This window comes from Manihot esculenta, chromosome 9 (assembly GCF_001659605.2).
Source record: "Manihot esculenta cultivar AM560-2 chromosome 9, M.esculenta_v8, whole genome shotgun sequence".
NCBI classification, from domain to species: domain Eukaryota; kingdom Viridiplantae; phylum Streptophyta; class Magnoliopsida; order Malpighiales; family Euphorbiaceae; genus Manihot; species Manihot esculenta.
The window spans coordinates 10,029,027-10,049,254 of record NC_035169.2 but is presented as its reverse complement, the minus strand read 5'-3'; the positions used below and the strand labels follow the sequence as shown (position 1 = coordinate 10,049,254).

The window sequence follows — 20,228 nt, the reverse complement described above, 5'->3', positions numbered from 1 at the left end:
ACAGAGGTTAGTCGGAGAAGGCAGATCTGGTCCAACAGGGGCAGTCGAGGAAGGTCGTTACAACCTGGAGGGATATTCCTCCATGAGAGATCTACATCTCAGGTTATTCCAGAGCCTTCCTTCAGCTCCACCACCACAAAACCTTCAATCTAGCCCTTAATGGAGTCCTTATACCCTGAGAAGATAGACAACCCTACTCGGGGGAAAAATAATAAAATCTCTTGCTGGCCCTGACCAAATGGAAGAAGGTGGAAAACAAGACAGTAGATGGCGCAAAACCCCAACACAAGCTGATGGATTCAAAGGAACACATGAAAAAAATGGAGTTCGGAGAGAGCATGGGAGGAGTTACTCTGAAGTAATGGACAACCTCAATGAAGAAGGGAGAAAAAGGAAAGGTTAAAACCAAAATCGCGTTGCTTGACAAAAAAGACCAAGTTGCGATCTCGCTGGGGGTCAATCAAACCCGGCGGTGAAGGAACGGAAAGAACGATCCTTTTCTTGCGATGGGGAGCCCTAACGCGATAGATGGAGGTGTCTAGATATTTCTGAAAAAAGAAGTTGGTAAGGGAAGCAACGGTGATGCAGGACCTCAAATTTGCAACATGAGGAATTCTAAGGGCAGCCATTAGAGAACAGAAGATGTACCTCAAAGAAATTTTGTAGAAGATGAGAGAGACGAAGTACAGAGAGCAAAGCGAGAAGAAGAGTCTAGAGAGAAATTGAGAGTTTGAATTTGAAAAGAGTAAAGGCAGAGAAATGACATTTTTTTACAGAAACCTCCCTAGGGCCGCACGGTCATAATGAGAACTTAGAGATTTACCCCCTCATTACTCATGGAATAACTACTGAGAAGGTAAAAAGGCACTTGATGACCGCCGGATTTCTGGCACTCGGACTGAGGCCGGGCCCAAGAGAAGAACATAAGCCTAAAACCCATTAGAACCCTCTAAGGCAGACCGATCCAATATCGCACACTTCAGCCCGTGACTAAAGCAGGCCGAATTGACCCCATGCGCTAGTCCACCAGAGGATAGCCTAGCCCGGTGAAGTGAGGGGAGATAGGAGAGCAGACCCAGCTACCTTGCACTAGAAGGGAATTAAATGGTCGCCTTACAGAGATAAGTACATTGGGACTTCCGTACGTATGAAATTGAGTGACAAGGACAAGTGGTACTATAGCAAAGTAGCAGTTATACGTCATTAGAGAATAAAAAGAGGAGGATAAAGGGAGATACGTGATCTTTCCTAACCAAATTTACATTCACACTGTAAATCTTATTTTCTGAATTTCAGAATATCAATAATATTACTTATAATTTAGTTTAGTGATTAAAAAAAATTTAATTCTTTAAAAATTCAATACTTTCATTGTGTTTAATATTTATTAATTAATGGACTAATTCATATAAAATTGACCATTATCATTAAGCAAATAAAAAGGTGATAAATTACGTGGATTATAGTCTTGCTGCAGGATAAATTTATTTATACGGGTGTTAATTTTTTTTTTTATAAATTTTATTATAATTATCATGTTTTGGATTTATGTAAGGTTACCGGTAACTGCTAGAGTGAGTAGTATTCGGTTCAAATTAAAAAAATTGACCAAACTGAACTGACTTAAAATTTTAGTTTGATTTTTTATACATTTTGATTCGGTTCGATTTTTAATTTTAGAAATTTCAGTTATTTCGGTTCGATTCGGTTTTGATCAGAAAAAAATCAAAAAAATCAAACCGAACCGATTAGTGATAATAATATGTTTTTTCAATAATATAGAGAAATTAAATCATATAAAAATTAAAATATTTTAATTAAATTTTAAAATATCAAAAATAAAGTGTAAAAAATAAAAAAAAAATTATTAAAAATCGAAACTGATCAAATCGAACTGAATCAAACCGAATCAGACCGATTCGATTCAATTCGGTTTCTGACCAAAATCAGTTCGATTTGATTTTTATAAACACTAAAATTTCGATTTTCAATTTATTCAGTTCAATTCGATTTTAAATCGAACCGATCAAATGATCACCCTTAATAAGTTGGTAGATATCACTTTCTACCTTATCAATAGGAAGAAAAATAAAATAGCTTATCTTTTAGGGAGAAAATACTTATTAAAATGACTCTTTTCTCTCTAATCTTTTTTCACAATTGAATTTTGTTCTTTTCTCCTTACTGGTGAGGGTTAATCAATACAGTTTATTTAAAAAATTAAATAAATAAAAGAGTGATAGAGTTACGTGGGTGTGAGATTGTTTCATGACAAACTTATAATATATGAGATTTACCTTTTTTTAAGATCTTATTATAATTATTGTCTCAAATTCTTATAAATCAATCTGAACAAGTATTTGCTATGAATAAAAATGAGACACTGAAATGGACATGCTGGACACATTCATTTAAATAATCCAAGTTTTTTTGGGCTAAATAGCAAGAAAATCAGCCTCAGTTTCATCCTTCTCGATCCCAGCAATAGTAGAGTTTCATCCTTCTCGATCCCAGCAATAGTAGAGATCCGTGGTTTTAAGTAATACGCAGCCCTTATTTACAGACATTAAATTATTAATATTTTTTAAGTAATACTAGCCTAGGTACTAGAGTTGTTTGGATTTTGAAACCTCTAACAACTGCCCTATACCCATTTGGTAAAATCATCAATGAGCTACTCTTCAATTGATATGCCCTTTCAACTGCTGCATTTGAAAAACTTATAAAATTAGAGCTGCCCCATGCACTAATACTATTCTTAAAAATTTGGCCTGGGCTTCTGATCGACTGACAATTACCATTAAACACACGCTCGTTTGCGCCATTTCCAAACCCTTCAAAGCATAATACACGGGAATAAAAAGATTGTTACTCTAAGAAATCCATTGCGAAGACTGCAAGCTCTGAAACACATACCACGATTGAGAATCCCAAACCTCCTGAGCATAAGAACAATTCCGAAGAGCACGCTCAGTGATTTCATCAGATACGCCACGAGAAGGGCATCTAGCATCAGAGACAAATTTACGCCAATATCATTCCACGTTGGTCGTGATTTTTCCATGTTGAAGCAGCCAAAGAAGCGAATCCTGGAGACACCCTTCCCTTGTTTCAATACGCCCTGATTCAAAATTAGAAAATGACAAAAAATAAAAATAAAAATAAAAAGATTTTCCTGAGCCCATTTATCAACCAGACAGATTAATAGAACATGCAGGTTGCTCATTTTAAAAACAGCACACAACAGAAAATGAGGAAATTTTATGATCCTCTTAACACGTAAAATGCAGCAAAATTCCCTCCATTAGGAACCATCAAACGAAAAGGAGAGGAAAAAAAAACAACCAGCTTTGCTGAAGCGGGGAAAAAATTGTAGAACTTCAAGTAATGCATCTATCTATAGTTCCAGTTTCTGAGCAGCACTACGGTACGACATGGATTGCATAAAATGAACAATCTTCACAAACAGACAATTTGTAGAAAAAGCTTCATGTGACCAATTGTTTCCAGATCACCTTTCCCCAATAACTGTTCTGCGAATAGAATTCTCCAATGATACCCTTTTCTCAAAAGCTATTGCTCTGCCCAAAATGGAAGTGGCATCAAAGCCACATGACATCCATTTCACTCCTTGCCCTTCCAAATTTTAATATTGAAATTAAACCACTGCCTGTAAGTAATCATGCTTTGCGAATACCAACTTCTGTTGCAGAAAACTGCAAGATGGATGATAAGGAGAGGGTTGATTGCTAGTCTCCAGGGCCAGAATCCTACCTCGCTGAGCTAGTTATGGTTGTCTTGGAAAGCTTACTACTAGATGGAGAGTCTTTAACTGCTTTGGAGTCTGCATTAATTGCAATGTTCCCAATTCCCATTTCCATTGCCTCCCTCTCATCCTTCTCCCTTCTCTTTTTCTCGTTGTTTAGACCTTCCAAGGCTTCATTTTTCTGAGATGGCATAGATGGCTCTAAGAGACGAGGACCTGAACTGATCCATGGGTGAAGAAGGCACTGTGCAGCAGTTGGCCTCTTTTCAGGGACAAAATCCAGGATTGGTACTAAGAAATCATTCATGTCTTCTGCCTCCTTTTCACTGAATTCATACTTCTCAACGAGGACCTTATTCAAGGGCCAAAAACGCAGTCGGCGTATGTGCCTCAAATCGCCATATCTATTAAAGAAGTCCCGAGAATAGCGGCCACCTAAGGCAATCTGAGAATCATGGCCAATATCTTGAAAGTTAGATGTAAATGTCTTTTAAAGTCAACTTATTAGACATTAAAATGCATCTCACCTTGCGTGGCATCATTCCAAGAAGCTCCATCATCAATGCCAAGTGGTCCTGAAACAGAGAAACATGAGCATAACTTGTAAAGGATAACCACAATTTTTTTTTTTTTTTTTGAAAAAAAAAAGGGAGAGAAAAGGGTCGAATATAGCTTATTTTACAAGTACAAAATCTGTTAGTCCCAATAACTAAATATTTTGGCACCTTTGCTATTCCACATGTTTAAGGAAAAGTAAATAATATGTTTATCCTAAGTAGAAATTATGGTATCTCTCCCATTCCACTTGTTCCTGGGCTCCCATGGCTCTCATGTATAAGGCTCTAAGAAGGAAAGTTGAATATAAAGGACAAAGCAACATAAGTTCATGCAAAAAATTACTCCTCATTTGGTATATGAGTACAAGGAAAACCAAAAGGCCAGTAATAGGTTTAGCAGCAGTAAAGTCACTATTTGATTAAACTTCAAAAATGAACCTATCACATACCACAATTAAAAGGAAAGAGATAAACCTAACCACACAGAAACTAGTAGCTTCCACTTACAGAGACCTAAGAACGAACATTTGGAGAAAAAAAACCTATGGGCTAGAACAATATAGAACAAGTCATTCAGCAGAAAGCCATCTCGATGGATGCTACTCTGTAATCTCTAAACCTCCTCCCACAGAAAAACTTCAAAGTCTCTCCTAGTGACTTCCATACTTGCAATGCAAAATTTATAACAATTATGATATCAGTTTGATATAGAAGTTACAAACAAGGATTCAAAGAGAGGTTCCAAATTGCAAAAGAAAGATAATCATCTGCCAAAGCCTTCTTTCAGCAGCCAAAACAAGTCAAAGAAGAAGAATCATTTATCCATGCCTTTCTTTGGAGCCAACAAATAGGATAACTGATGGGAATGGGCAAAACCACTTATATGATATGATGCATCCTAAATATAAAAGATATTACATCAAAATATACAAAGGAAAGTCTTCATCTCATCAAACTAAGCCAGTAACAGAAACACCGATAAAGATATATTTTGCTCTAACTGTTGCTCCCAACACATTGTTTCTTTAACTAAACTGTACATGGTCAACCACAGAAATGTTGGTGTTGCCATATTGCTGGGTAGTAACAGTTGGTCATAAGAAATGATTCAAATATCCATGCTGAGACTCAGAGAGACGGGATGACCTAGGGACAACAGCAAATATTATGCAACAAAATTTGGAAAGAAGAAGAGGAAGAAGAAAACGTCAAGCAACCATAAATAGTAATAAGAGATCTACAGCATATCACCTCATCTCTGTCAAAGTGGTCACCGCTGTGGGGGTCAAAAAGCACATCACCAGTTGCAAGTTCAAAACAAATGCAAGCAAAGGACCAAAGATCAGCTGATGTGGAATACTTAGATCCAAGTATCACCTCTGGACACCTGTATTGTCTCGTCTGGATATCATTTGTAAACTGTTTGTATGTCCAGCATGCATTTCCAAAGTCCACCAATTTACACTTCAGGTCAACTGAGGCCAGCAGTTTCTTCCTTGTGGAGCGGCTCCCCCTCTTATTACCCTGATTTTCTAGTCCATTGTTCTCTGTTCCATCAGCATCAGATACTCTGTTTACATGGTTAGGAGTAGTAGGCCGCTCTTCAGCGGAACCAACGTTTGTTTTAGCATTAGCGGATGACTCCTCTTTAGCAGATGTTTCAGGATCTGCATCAGCATCAGCAGAAACTTCCTTTTCTGCACACCCCTGAGCTGCTCGCTTGGCCTTTCTTCGTATCTTTTTCTTTTGATTTCTTGTCAAATCTCCGTTTAGTTTTGCAATTGCAGATTCCACTACAGTCTTATCCTTACTATTTTGAAGAATAAGAGGGGCACCAGATTTTCTCGGATCCTTTGATGGATCTATCATTGATAATAGCAATATATTCTCTGGCTTGAGATCAGTGTGTATGATGGAAAGCTGTCTATGCAAATAATCCAAACCTACTAAAATGTGGAAACAGATCTCTTTAACCTTATGAATGGGCATTCCTCGATAATCAGAATACTTGATAAGGGTCAAAAGGTTATCCCCTAAGTACTCAAAAACCATACAAACATGCTGTCCATTTGGACCTGAATGCTTAAAATGATCCAAAAGCTTTACCACACATTTTTTATCATCAGGGTCTCCTTCTGCTATCTGTTGCAAGATAGTTATCTCATCCATGGCAGCTTCAGTATAGTGTTGAGCACTTTTTTGCACCTTCAAAGCTACATATTGCTGCATTTTTAGCAAGTAAATAAAAGTTTTATCATGCAAGATAGAATCTTTATAAAGAAGCAGGCAAAAAAGTCCATCAGTAAAAGTTGCTGCATTTTTATAAATTAGCTATACTGCATATGAAAATGCGAAGCACTAAACTCAACTGAATTCTCATCCAGATACTAAGATAAAATGCAAATGCAAAGAAAAAGATATACCTACATCATTTCTTTTAAGCATTTCCCATTTTCAAAGGATAAACTTATGAAGTCAACCAAGCTGATTAGACCCATTGTTTTCAATCAAATGTAGGTACAAGAAAATTTAAAAAAATCCAACGATTTCACTTCAATTTTCACAATCTCAGAGAAACCAAATGCAGCACAAGAGACTACCACTATGATCAAACAGCAGTAAACTCCCAAAACTAAACACCAAAACTAAAGGAAATTTAAGTAACAGATGCTTGCCACGAAACAATGTACACTATCAGGACAACATGTCACAATGTGCTAGAACTAACTGGTCGCAATTGAAACGAAATATATTCCCATATTTACACAAAATCAGCACTAACTCAATGAAATTTAATCAAAACAGAAACATTCACTTCATCGTTTTTTATGTAAAATAGATTATCTATATATACGACAGTTAAGAACAATATCAAAATCTACCTCATCTAGCTAAATCTTGGTTAAGAAAAATGAATTATTCAACAGTACGCTAGCTAGCGAGCGAGCGAGCAAGCAAAACGGATGTATTATACAACCAATGCGAAACAATAAGCACTTTGTCTTCCACTTTCTTAAATAAAGATATTATCCACTGAATGCAGATAAAAGTACCAAATCGCAGAAATACATAAATTGCTAGAAGATCGACCTCAAAGAACACAGAAAACTGAAACTACATATAAAAGCTTGTTTGTATAGAGAAAAATGTACAGATTTTTGCGTGTCCCAAGCGAGCCAGACTGTGGAGAAATGGCCCCAACCAAGCTTGCTCTGGACAACGTAACGACCGTTCTTGAAGGTATCACCTATTCGCACAGCGTGGTAGCCACCGCGCCGGTAATCCTCTGTACCTTCGTCCTCCGACGTGTAGTCTCCGCTCTCGCTGCTCAGATCCTCCTCTTCCACCAACTTCTGCTTCTCATCCATAAGTGCCGGATTGATTCTCCTCCCCGCCCTCTCTCTCTCTCTCTCTCTGCGGCTTTTGAGATGGAGATTAAGATTATCGTGTTATTCAATGGATTAGGGTAACGATATCGGAATGATGGAGAACAGGTTCTTGGACGCTCAGAGTTGTACCGGGAAAGAGGAGAAAGTTCTGGCCTTTTTATTGTGTTCAGCTTCCTCTACTTTCCGTTCTGAGTTAAATCGGGTCGGATCCAGGTCTTTTTTCCACATAATAAAAATTCGGGTCAGGTCAATTGTGAGGTGTATCAATAATTGTTTATGAAATGAGCGCTCTCCCATTTAATCATTTTATATGCTTATTAATTTGATTTTTTTTTAATAAAAAAAATAAACTTCATTCATTTTCAAGCACAACAGACTCAGAATAAAATAAAAAAAATCTCAACTAGATTTGAAATAGAATAAATCTCAACTAGATTTGAAATAGAATGATTAATTCGAATAAATGCATGAATTATGTTATTAACAGACTTATAAATAAAATTAATAGAAATAAAAATTATTTTTAAAATAAGAGATTTATAATAAAAAATAATACTACTAAATGATAATAAATTTTAATAACTGAAATCGACTATAATTTAAATCAAAAATTGAGTGTCTGACTCCACAGTAATCGAGAATCAATCACCATTCTTGAGTCAGCTTAAAATTCTTTTTAAAAACATGATATCAGATGCAAAAGTATCAAAATTATCAAAAATTCATTGTTAGCGTGCTGCAATAAACTCACCATTTCTTCATCTTAAAACACAACTCACTCTCATAATCTAATGTTGATTTATTTAATTAATTTATGCTTTTTTTTTTATCATTGTTCCGCTTTACATGTTTTTCATAATATTTAAATATTTTTATAATTTAACTCATTTAATTCAATGCATACAAAAAAATAACGAAATAAATACATTGTATAATAAATATTTAAATCTTATAAAATTTCAATAATGGCAAAAATTTTGACAATAGTAATAAATGAATATTATTAGATAATTACAAAAAAAAATGTATGAAATAGGTATATGAAGATTAGTAGTTAATTATAGAGAAAAATGAATGGGATGTAAATGCATGAAATAATTTTTCAGAGGATGTAAATGTAAATTTTCTTGAAAAGCTAGTCAAATAACGGGTCACACAAAAGTAAAAGTTGCAAGAAGCCAAAATGGGATAAATGAGATCTCCAGTGGGCCTAGTTTCCAAAATTTGGGCTGGATATTGATCTTCCGTCCAAAACCATGGCATTATCGTAGTTTAATTAAATTAAAATTCTTATAAAATTATTTTATATTTTTAATTATTTGCAAGTAATAAATTAAAATTTAATAATTTTAAACTTTAAAGTATTTAAAACATATAAAATCCCTATATTTTTATATATAATAAATCAAATTTATTATTAATTTATTTTAAACCAAATAAATTAATTAATCTTCCTACTAATTTATTTTTCTATAATAAATTAAATTTAAATAAATATTTTTCTATTTTAAGATAGTTATAAAAAAAATATCTCTCTCGTTATATAATCCATTAATTTTATTAAATTTTTACAGGCGTTAAATTCATATAAGTCTAACTCACTCTAAAAGCTCATTTTTGAGAAGTGTTTGTGACCCATAAGAGACATATTATTCCCTTTTACTACCGATTCATTCAAAAAGCTATTTTTTTGGAAAAGAATGCTTATAAACTAAAAATGGCACGTTACTCCTTTTTACGACTGACATGGGATTCAACCAACTCATTGCGGTCCAAAATTTTATTAGTGTGTCATATATTTATAGGAGACTTATGTGGGATTCAACCAACTCATCGCGGTCCAAAATTTTATTAGTGTGTCATATATTTATAGGAGACTTAATATCGAATTTATCCTCTCAAAAGACAGCTCTAAAGGAGAAGCGACTTTGATATATGATCCATATAAGAGCAAATTACTCCTTTCCACGATGCATATGGGATTCAACAAAATTTATCTTCGATGGAACTTTAACCCTTCACTTACACATTAATATATTATAATAAACCAAGACCACTACATATGATTAACTAATTAAGAAAGTATAAACAACAATTAAGAGACTGTTAATTAAGGATAAGATGGAAGAACAGCCCAGTAAGATGATATTCCTGGGTTATATTCATCAACATTCAGAAGATAGTTGCACTCTGCAATCTCTTGCTGATGTGTTCCTCGTGGCTTCCCACCGGAGCTACGAATTCCAACCCATGTACTTTGCAGTGTCTCCTCGCCTGAGATCTCTGTGTAGCCCGTCGAAAGCACTTGCTTCTTGGTGGCTTGCTCCCGGAGGATACCTTTCAGTTTCATTACCTATAAGTACAACAACAATAACCCACTTGAAACGATAAATTTAATAGAAAATCAGATGATGATGAGAGGGGCTTGAAAGTGCAGCAACCTCTTCTTGCAGCTTCTGTTTTTCTACAGAGACAGCATCAAACTCCTGCTTAAGTGTGTCGTATAAGCGTTCAAGCTGCTTAGCTTTCCATCTAGCTCGTCTATTCTGGAACCAAACTGCAATCTGTCTGGGCTGCAGCCCAAGCTCACGAGACAGCTTCATTTTCCTGTCAGGATCCAACTTAATCTCCTCTTGAAAGCTCCTCTCCAGTGACTCCAACTGATCATTTGTCAATCTCTTCTTCTTCTCGTGACTGCCATACCTGAGCTTCTCCATAACTGGGACAATCACCTGTGCTGTCTCCGACATTACGGGGGGCTTCACATCCATTCCTGAAAGGAACAAATTATGAATACTTTAATCAACTCTTCAATCCATCTATAGCAAGAGAACCAGCAAGCATTTATACAAAGCTAGTGAGTTCTTAGAGCGTGTTCCATGCAAAAGTAAGGTGAAAGGTGAAGTGGGTAGTAAATGGAGGGAGAGGAGAGTAGAGATTTACCTTGATTACACTGATCATAGCAGCTGGAGTCGTAGAGAAAGTTAAAGGGATTCTCTGGTCGAGGGACAAAGGTTCTTAAGTTGCCATGCCACTCCATGCTTTGGAGTCTGATATTTTTGTCTATTGTCCCTCAGATGAAGCCAAAATATTCATCAGGATTAGTAATATATGGAAGTTGGTGAATACGGATCCCAAAGAGAGAAAGAGGAGGCAGAGAGCCGTGGAGATAACTGAGAAGAGAGTAATGATTTTCTTTCTTTTTTTTTTCCTCCGAACTTGTCGTTTAGGGTGCAAGAAAGTGAATACTTCACTTTTGGGTTGCAACAAAGGTTGTTTGATGTAGAGGAAAAGAGACTTGTCGGTCGAGGGAAAGAGAAGTAGTTTGGTAAGTGCAGAAGTAGAACGACGAGTGAGAAAGGGAAGATATAATGTCAGTTTTGTGGTTGCAGCAGATGCAGGTCTTGGCTCTGGCTCGGGACCATATCCATGGAGACCTTTGATTCCCTCACTCTGCTTGTTGAATTGGTGGTTGATGTGGAGTCAGGTCTAAGAGAGTACTGTCTATACACTGCAATTAATTAATTAACTTTTAACTTTTTGATAGATCAGAAACGTTAAAGCCTGAAATTAGATATAGTGATATTGAAGAGAAGAGATTCACGAAGGAGCACAAAAGAGTGAAAGAGATGAGACATAAAGGCAGTGGTCACACAGCTTGATCTGCCTATAGCTCTTCACCTCTCCCATGCTTTTATCTTCTTTGAAGTTGATCTTGTTCTTTCTTCTGCATTAATTAAAAGGTGATTTTCTGAATTCTTGATAACAACTCCTCATATTTAATATACCTAATATGCTTAATTTTTCAATATTCAGATTTGATTTTTAACACATGCATGCATGGATGCTCTTTGAGATTTCTCATTTTTACTTCAAATGGTAAAAATTGCAGCACAGTTTAGCTTTCCATGTAATCATGTGATTTTCTTGTGATTCACCCTGAAAAGATAATATTGTTTGTTTAGATATTTCCATGTAATAGATTAAAAATTCCTGGTTCGCAGCCAAAAAAGGAGCTGAAAATTCATCGATAGGTAACTTAATTAGGAGATATGGTAAAAAAAGAAAAAGAAAGAAGAAGATTGCAGGAATAAAGCTGTATTCTTGGGATTAACCATTTACCTTCTGCCACTGCCACAGTTGTGGAGAGGTCAGTAGAGTGTTTACTGCTTCAGTTAATGAAAAATCAGTCTGCGATTGGCTGGTGGAGTGAAGGTTTAGTACGGTCATTTTCCTGGAAAATCTTAAATAAATTAACCTCAGTTTGTTTAAAAATTTATATATACAAAATTTAATTGTGCTAATAAAATTTTATAAATTGAATGGAATGATTTTTCTAAAAATACACTAAACATTAGAAATACAAAAAATATTTTTTAGATAATATATTTTGTGAAACAAATGGAGTGTTTTAATAAGATTCAATAAAAATAATTTCATAAATATTTTGTGAGGATGAGAATTCTACCGGCCTCTATAGTTTATATTATCAAAATATAATGAATTTTGAAATGAATTAATTTTTTCACATGATAAAAGATTGAAGCAATTTCAAAAAGTTTGAATCTTATTGACGATAAAAAAAATCCCTAATTATCATTAAAAACAAAAATAATAAAATTTTAATTTATTTAGTTAACATTTTATCTCAAGTTTTCAGGAAGTTATAGTATCCACTTCCTCCGCTTAAACTCATAGACAAGTCGAGTTACTTTTTCTAATAAGTATGGAACTTAAATTAATAGAAGCTTAGACTTGACAGCTGATTCGATCTGAATTGATTTTCGACCGTTCAGAAATTTACAGTATTTAGGATTTGAGTTCGATTTTTTAGTAATATCTTTAATATTAATTTAAGTATAATTTAATTCTATTTGATTTTAATTAATATTAATTTATTTATCACCCTAATATAAAATAGCACGAATTTTTTTAAGATTCAAACTGTAGATATAAATTAAAGGAAGCATTTTGCCTCCTTAATTAAACTTGCCCCCATCGAATTTAAATCAAGTTGGATCAAATTTAAATTAATCAAATCAAAACCGTGAGTAAAACTTAAAGAGAGCATTTTACCCCTTAAAATCTAGATTAATCAAACCAATAAATTTCAAACTGCCGAATAGTTTATAGAAGAAAGAAAAAATAGTTTATTTATCAACCTTTGCTGCTAGTCTAATTTAATTGAGCTGGTTTTAATATATATAATCAATTTGAGTTTAGATTGAATCAATTTGATTCTAATTTCAAAATAGATCATATCCAAATCTAGTCCTAATCGATTACAGTTTTTAAGTTCAATTGAGAAAATATGTGGCTATATGCACCTTAAAAGAAGAGGTATATGCTTTATTTATTTAAGGAGAATAATTTATATGTAAAAATTATAATTTAATTAGTTTTTAGTATTTAATTATAATTTAAAAAAATAAAAAGAAAATTAATATTTAATGTAAAAAGTTAATAGAAACCGTGCAAAAACTTATTGTAACAGTAAAAAATAGGAGAGAAGCTAACGATAGCAGTACAAAACTAATAGTGACAATGCTAGAACTTAAGGGATGAACATTTTAGTTTAGTTTTCAATCACATGTATTTTTTAAACACATGAATTAATTAATTGGTTTCATCCTACCACAGCAAATAAATAATAATTTTTCAAAAAAAAAAAAAAAAGGTCCACAGCCTAAGCAAGGGCAATGGAAGAGAGCAAGGACATGGAAGGCAGACCTAAAACACAAGGTCTAAGTCACAGAACATGTCAAAGAATGAGTGGTCCTTGCTAAGCTGGGGAAACTTTAAATGTAAAACCTGCTAGAGAAACCAAACCCATCACAACAAACATAGAGAAGGAAGCATCCTATTAAAATGAGCTTCAACTTTCAATGGTGGTCCAAAATGAGGTTAGGACCTGCTGATAGAAACAATTGAGTTAATAAGGAAACTTTCACACGCCACTTTCAGTCTTAAACGAACCCATCTTCACAAAAGGTTTCTGCATAGTTTAATCCTACATGGGTGGGGCCGCAGACGGTGGACCACGGTCTAAGGCTTAGCCATTGCATAATCCATCAACAACTGAAACCAGTCATTTGTCCTGGAACTCAAAGCATGCTATAGACACTGATCTCATAAGATAAACCAAATAGCAACCAAAACAATAATGGAAATGAATGTAATCAGGCAAGCATATATCAGGTTGAACTTCAAAACAAACAGAGAAGGTAAAAGGTAAGTCTGCAAAATCAAGTGCCGAAGGAAATGTATGGCATTTGTGGGTAGATTTGGCTACACAATAAAGCCCTCTCTAGATGCTATACGACTACAATGATCAAAGCAAATCATAGATAATAAACACACAGATAATCTCTAGAAAAATTAATCCAGATGAAAGCAAAGAATAAGATAACCGTTCTTTAATTGTTGGAAGCATCTTGCGGTCGTGAACCGGTTGCTGGATTTTAAAGGAAGTGGGAGAGAGTAGTTTTTAGTTTTCCTTTTTCTGATAGTAACACAATACTTCCTGCCATAGAAATCCAACGGTAGTCAATTGATCAATCACTCAGGCTGGAAGATCATGAAAATAACAAATTTAAGTAAGCATCACAGAATGTAAGCCAAAACTCTCTGTGGTCCATACCAGCCCAGCACAAACTAGTGTGGCAGCAGAGCCCATGAACCTAGCTACAGGAAGTGTCAATTTTGTAATGGGAAATAGTTCATGAAGTCAATTTTACAGCTAGAGGATGCAACTCAATTCAAGTTGGCATCGAATTAAAGCCTAACCACTAAATGATTGCTGCAATTTACAGAGAAAAAGCTTCTACCTATTGGATTGACCAACTAGCTCTCAACCCAGTTTCAAACACACAAGTTAATGGAACTCTGAAACAGAAAATGCATCCAAAGGATCCCCAAGTTGGCAAGAGGTATCAAAAAGAAGTACAGGGAACAAATAAATATTTACAATGAAACTACAAGTATTTTTGACAAAGGCATTGCTGTTTGGAGCTTTGAGTGCTTCCTAAACAGCTATGGACAACAAGATCAAAAAACTTTGCAGGGGTTTAAAGACCGCTAACTAAGACAATCGTTATTAACAAGAGGCAATGGTAAATAATCACATTATAATTCCTACATATTAAAAATAAGAGAAGGCTAATTGTAAATTTTTCATGTGTGATATACATCAAACAAATTCAACTCTGTGCAAGAATCTAAACATTTTCAATTAAGGGTTTATAATACTGACCAGCATAACAAAATGTTCGCATTACCCACATCACAGTAAAACAATGGAGCCAAGCATTGAGAACCAGACAGTAATTCTGCCAAAGTGGAGTATAACTGGCTGAGAGTACCATGCACAGAAGGTCAACTTGTGTTGAGACATATAAGTAACTTTTTCATCTATGAGATATGTCAAAATTAAACCTCAACTATCAAAACTCAATGATTCAGCCCTATATTTTGTTGCTGTCAAACTGAAAGTCTTTCCCATGTTTCAAAACAGTGATTTTTTAAAAAAAATTGATAAAGTCAAAAAAAAATATTGATTTTGGAAAAGTTAGAACACATAACGCTAATTTTGACATAATCCAAAAATGAAAAAGCAATTTACCTTCAAGGGTATCTTGGTTATTTCTCAAACAATTAATGGAAAATTAATAGAGTCAAAACATGGGGACTAAACCAATGATTTTTTAAAACGCAAGGAACATGTTAATTTAAACATAGCTTAGATATGAAAAAGTAAATTACCCTAAAACATATCATATTTTACAGAAATTACCCTAAAAGGTATTTTTTTTTTTTTTCAAATACTAAATTTTACAAAATATAATCATCATTGCAATAGATAATGCAAACAAAACAAATAATTTCTCATACACATATATAATCACACAGAAAGTGCAGTATCAGCCATTGAAGTTTTGCCTAAGTCATGACAAATGTAACTTTGATTTAATTTGAGAAAGAACTGTACCTCATTTGAATCAAACTAACTAATAAAATGCTTAACAAAAAGCACCAGCAAGAACAAGGAGAAAAATCAAAGCATTTTGTGTTAACTCTCTACAAAGGAACAAAATGAAACAAAACTGGATCAAATACAGCAGCAAGATTACATTAAAATAGAGGACATATACCTACTTAAAAAACATAATATGATGATGTAAAACATGAGATACCTACAGAAGTGTAAGCTGTATGATAAAACCCAACTAGAAACTTCTGGGACCGTTGACAACACTAAAAACATGGTCTTTTTGTTCTGGCTACTTCAAAACCCCTCTTCTTTTACCTTCCTTGAGATCACTGGGGATAATAAAAACTGAATCTACACAAAGCCCACCTTTGGAATGTGTGCAATCAATTTGTTTCATCGAAAATCGGACCTCAGTGGCAGGTACTGAGTCAGTGACAACAAATTCACCTACCTTGTACTCTATCCACAATCCACGTTTATGGTTGCCATATGCTTCTTCTTGTTCAGTCTCATCTAAACAACTTTCAGATGATGCTTGCTGACCATCAGAAGTAGACAACTCAAACCGTACTGGCTTTATATCCCAACCATGAGTGTGCTCAAAGTTGCATACACGTCGTCCCAACCTTTTGGCAAATCTTCCCAGGTGAAGCCTGAAGGACAGAGTATAGATATCAGCTGGAAATGGAAACTTTACAACCCCATCTACCTCAAACCACCATATTTGCTGCAAATAGGCCACAACATGGAATCTGTAAACACAAAATATTCACTGTTAAAACCTTAAGAGCATTACTCTTTGTGAAAAGAATAAAATGCCATAAAACGTTAGAATCGACAACTAGGGAAAAGAAGTCTTCAAGTTACTCAGCATAGGAAGCATTAAGGCAGATACAGTAATTGCTCCAATAAGTGATCAAATTAAGCAAAATTTTTAATCTTTTCAGGGATATAATTGTTGAAAAGATGCAGCAATCCTTGAAAAATTATATGCAGCTATTTCTAACAGAATGTACATGGGCCACAAACAATGTTGAAATTCCAATGAGAAATAGTTATTTGATAAAATACTCTCCCACCCAACAGCAGAGAAGAAGCAATAGTTCTTAGATGGTGGATTTTAAACTTATGGAAAAGGAAAGGAAAAAAAAGAAAGAAAGAACATTAGATACAGGGTCACAGGGGAGGTTAGGGAGACTCGAGAGATGCTACGTTCTAGGCTTCCAGCAGCAAGGTATGCCCCCATCCCAACCCATTCTTCTTCTTTGCTTTTTTTTTTTTTGGCCCCTATCAGTGCTATGTTGACCACTATCATGTACCCTTATTGGTTTGTGCAACCAATACAAATGTGAATTCAGATAAGCTACAATGAACTTATCATAATGGAAGCATATAATGGACAATATCTAATGCCTCAATAACCAGCCACCATCTGCACTCTTCCCATTACTTCTCACCATATCCAACAACTAATCCATCCTACTTACCTTTTCGTTTCCAATCTCCCCTCAGTCCTACTATTATCTCCCATATAAATTTAATCAAAAAAATTAAAGAATAAGAAAGGATAGCAAGTTAAATTAAAATGTCAGAATATATTAATATAAAATTCCATAATTTGACCACTTTCATCAGACAAGTAAATTAATAAAACAAGAAAAAAAATGAAAAAAAAAGGTGGGAGAGGAAAAATAATGGCTAGTGAAAAAAAAAGGCTAAGTAAAGATTTTACTTTTCACAGTAAAAATGAAGTAAAATAATAAAATTTGAAGCTATAAGGTCTAACAAACTCTCTAGAAAAGGAATTGGCCGAATCAATATATTAATATCAAATCGCATGATTCAGTTTCAAATCATGAGATTCGGTTAAGATTCAGGTATACTTAAGATTCAATCCATGGATCCAAACCGCTAGGGTGAAAAATTGAATCAAATCATAAGAATAGAATAGAGAATCATAAGATTCTACAATAATGCTCAATCCAGACTTTCTTTAAAAAAATTCCCAACCCCGGCACCGAGTCCTTTAAAAATGAAACAAATCCGATCATCTTCTGGCATCATTAAAATGATAAAACTATTTCAATTCATACCATACTGTTCAGTCCACAAAAGAATCAGTCTTCCCCGTTCATGATAACTACAACCATTTCATAGAAAGCAAAATAACAAACAAACAAAGCCACTTTATTGCTTCACAAAATACAGACTAACTAGTAAAAAAAAAAAACTTACTAATTAAGCTGGAAATATCACATCCAGAAAAACAAACGCCAAGAATCATAATTTAGTTTAAACCAACCTGGATTCTTCAGTGGGAACCCAATTCCAATATCTCCGGTCCTCAATCCCTGTTATAGTCATACCTTTGGCCGATATTGACATGCATACCCTTCCCGTCACTCTATCTAACCACACCTCCTGCCCAAAAATAAACAAACATCAAATCAAAAAACCAAAACCAAATCCCTATTTCCCAAAACTACCCGTAAAAACTAGACAACAAGTAAACAGGAAATTATCAATGAAGGAAAGCAACTGACCTTATTGCCATCATCAAATGGAACGGGACGCGAGAGTTGGGCAAAGATATCCTTCTTGGACAAATTCTGGTACCGTTCAGGAGGGAGCAAATCGAGCAGATCTTTATAATTAGGCGGCAACTTCTTCTCCCAAACGGAATCAGATGATGCGGCGCCTCTAAACGCTCGGTTCAATCGAGCTAGATTGCAAATTTCCGGTGGCGTCAGGTAGGTAAACACGCACGCCACGCAGCTTTCCGGTATATCTCCGAGTCCTGGACCGCTGGCTCCCTCCGTCAGGTTTGATAGAGACGCACCCATGGTCCGCCCTCCCGTCCCCTTCCCCTTCCTTTCCTGCCCTTCACTGAATATAATAGTAGAGTAGCATTACTAATCTAGGAATTTGCGTACGTGTTGTGAGTGAGGAGTGTTTGGTCGACGAGAAAATGGAGAAGTAGAAGAAGAAAAGTACGTTATCGCGTGTTTCGTTTTATATTTTGCCAGGAAAGTGAAGGAAAATCGGGGGAAAATTGGAGGTTTTAACGAGACGGGGAGGGTGATGACTGATGACTGATCAGGCTGGCTGGTGGGCTCCAAAACTTCCCTACGCTACAATACTCATGAATTTATATATACATATATACTATATTCATTTTTTTATTATAAATTTAATTTTATGTAATAACACATTTTAATAATTTATATTGAAATATAAATATATTGAAAAGTATTTTTATAAAATTACATTTATATTAAGTAAATACAAAATATTTAGTGACCAACATAAGAAATACATTATGGAATTAAAATATAGAAAAGAAAGTGTATAAATACATTATACAAAAATTGCGTATTAACTCTTAACTCAAATAAATTTTTAGACAATAAAATGTTTGATAATTATTTTTTTTATCCATTTCAAGAAAAGATAATTATTTTTTTTATTTCTATACCAAAAACCTTATCCACGTGCCTCTCTGTCCTCTCATGTTTCAAGTTGGTCAATTTCAATTTAAAAAATTAAGTAAAAAATCCCAAAATGAATCATGTGGATGATTACTTTATATTTAAATGTGCTCACCATTCACAAACAACATAGTTTAAATTTTTATTTTTTTTAATATATATCATTTAATAAATATTATAAGAATTAATATGTTATTGGGTCAAAGATATTGCGATGATTGTCGGAATAATATATTAGATTTTATATTGATTTGAAATATAGTTAATGTATTTTTTATAAGAAATTTAGAAAATTTTCACTTTAAATTAATTTTTAGATAAATTAAATATATTTAAATTTTTTTATTTTTTTATTTTTCATTCTAAATAATTCTGTTTTATTTTAAAATATATATAATAATGAAAAATATAAATTGATGTAGCCAAAAGTAAAATTGCTGAATATGTAAGCAAATGTGATTTGATATTTTGCATGTGAATATGAATTTCCTTTTTCTACTTTTTCCTTAATACAACAGAAAGTAGTTCTTTTTACGAGAAAAAAAAAACTCTAATATATAATAATAATAATAATATTTTTATTATTATTATTTTAAATAAAAATTAAGAATTGAAAAAGTAAAATTTAAAATTTTTTTAAATTATTTAAATATTTTAATCACCGAACTAAATTTATGAGTGTAATAATAATATCATTTATGAATCGCTATATAATTGAATTATATAAATACACGAAATAAAATTCAATTTAATGAAGTATAAATTTTAGGTATGAATGAAATATTTTTTTAACTGCAAATACAAATGAATAAATGATTAATAGTTGTGATATTTTCTTTTAATATTTTATTTATTTTTAAAAAATATTTTTCTCATTTTATAATATTTAAGCATTCAAAATATTTAAATATTGAAAAATATTTTTATGATCAAAGAAAAAAATTAAATTATTTTAAGAAAAATAATTTTTTTTATTTTTTATACTTAAGAAAAATAATTTTTTTTATTTTTTATACTTTAAAAATCTTATTAAAGTTT

The 20,228-nt window shown here is 33.6% G+C and overlaps 3 protein-coding genes across 5 annotated transcripts; all 3 read right to left on the bottom strand.

Moving 5' to 3' along the window:
- Positions 1 to 3,201: 3,201 nt before the first annotated feature.
- LOC110623188 (SRSF protein kinase 1) lies at positions 3,202 to 7,884 on the bottom strand. Of its 2 annotated transcripts, none has more exons than XM_043960075.1 (4): positions 7,571 to 7,884; positions 5,575 to 6,546; positions 4,294 to 4,341; positions 3,202 to 4,211 (listed from the first exon to the last, which is right to left on the bottom strand). In XM_043960075.1, exons 2-4 carry the CDS (start codon positions 6,490 to 6,492, stop codon positions 3,771 to 3,773), a joined length of 1,407 nt encoding a protein of 468 aa, XP_043816010.1. In that variant the 5' UTR covers positions 6,493 to 6,546; positions 7,571 to 7,884; the 3' UTR covers positions 3,202 to 3,770. The 2 variants fall into 2 exon arrangements, with proteins under 2 accessions (XP_043816010.1, XP_043816009.1); XM_043960074.1 differs by having other exon boundaries at positions 7,476 to 7,883.
- A 1,805-nt stretch (positions 7,885 to 9,689) lies between these two features.
- LOC110623655 (putative homeobox-leucine zipper protein ATHB-51) lies at positions 9,690 to 11,345 on the bottom strand. The gene is made up of 3 exons (XM_021768657.2): positions 10,656 to 11,345; positions 10,154 to 10,485; positions 9,690 to 10,065 (listed from the first exon to the last, which is right to left on the bottom strand). The coding sequence occupies exons 1-3, from the start codon at positions 10,750 to 10,752 to the stop codon at positions 9,823 to 9,825; spliced, it is 672 nt and encodes a 223-aa protein (XP_021624349.2). The 5' UTR covers positions 10,753 to 11,345; the 3' UTR covers positions 9,690 to 9,822.
- A 1,921-nt stretch (positions 11,346 to 13,266) lies between these two features.
- Positions 13,267 to 18,830, bottom strand: LOC110623038 (F-box protein PP2-A15). Of its 2 annotated transcripts, XR_006352064.1 has the most exons (4): positions 18,246 to 18,830; positions 18,005 to 18,123; positions 15,909 to 16,454; positions 13,267 to 14,235 (listed from the first exon to the last, which is right to left on the bottom strand). XR_006352064.1 is itself a non-coding variant. In XM_021767865.2 (3 exons), the coding sequence occupies exons 1-3, from the start codon at positions 18,543 to 18,545 to the stop codon at positions 15,992 to 15,994; spliced, it is 882 nt and encodes a 293-aa protein (XP_021623557.1). In that variant the 5' UTR covers positions 18,546 to 18,830; the 3' UTR covers positions 15,656 to 15,991. The 2 variants fall into 2 exon arrangements, 1 of the variants encoding a protein (XP_021623557.1); XM_021767865.2 differs by lacking the exon at positions 13,267 to 14,235 and having other exon boundaries at positions 15,656 to 16,454.
- Positions 18,831 to 20,228: the final 1,398 nt, after the last annotated feature.

Coding starts and splice junctions, on each gene's coding strand:
- LOC110623188 (XM_043960074.1), bottom strand. CDS start 7,691: ATGGATGAGAAGCAGAAGTTGGTGGAAGAGGAGGATCTGAGCAGCGAG. Junction 6,547..7,475: donor CTTGGGACACGCAAAAATCT/GTACATTTTTCT, acceptor CTAAAAATGCAG/CAATATGTAGCTTTGAAGGT. Junction 4,342..5,574: donor ACCACTTTGACAGAGATGAG/GTGATATGCTGT, acceptor TCTCTGTTTCAG/GACCACTTGGCATTGATGAT.
- LOC110623655 (XM_021768657.2), bottom strand. CDS start 10,752: ATGGAGTGGCATGGCAACTTAAGAACCTTTGTCCCTCGACCAGAGAAT. Junction 10,486..10,655: donor CTATGATCAGTGTAATCAAG/GTAAATCTCTAC, acceptor TGTTCCTTTCAG/GAATGGATGTGAAGCCCCCC. Junction 10,066..10,153: donor AACAGAAGCTGCAAGAAGAG/GTTGCTGCACTT, acceptor TTGTACTTATAG/GTAATGAAACTGAAAGGTAT.
- LOC110623038 (XM_021767865.2), bottom strand. CDS start 18,545: ATGGGTGCGTCTCTATCAAACCTGACGGAGGGAGCCAGCGGTCCAGGA. Junction 18,124..18,245: donor CATTTGATGATGGCAATAAG/GTCAGTTGCTTT, acceptor ATTTTTGGGCAG/GAGGTGTGGTTAGATAGAGT. Junction 16,455..18,004: donor GTTCCCACTGAAGAATCCAG/GTTGGTTTAAAC, acceptor TTGTGTTTACAG/ATTCCATGTTGTGGCCTATT.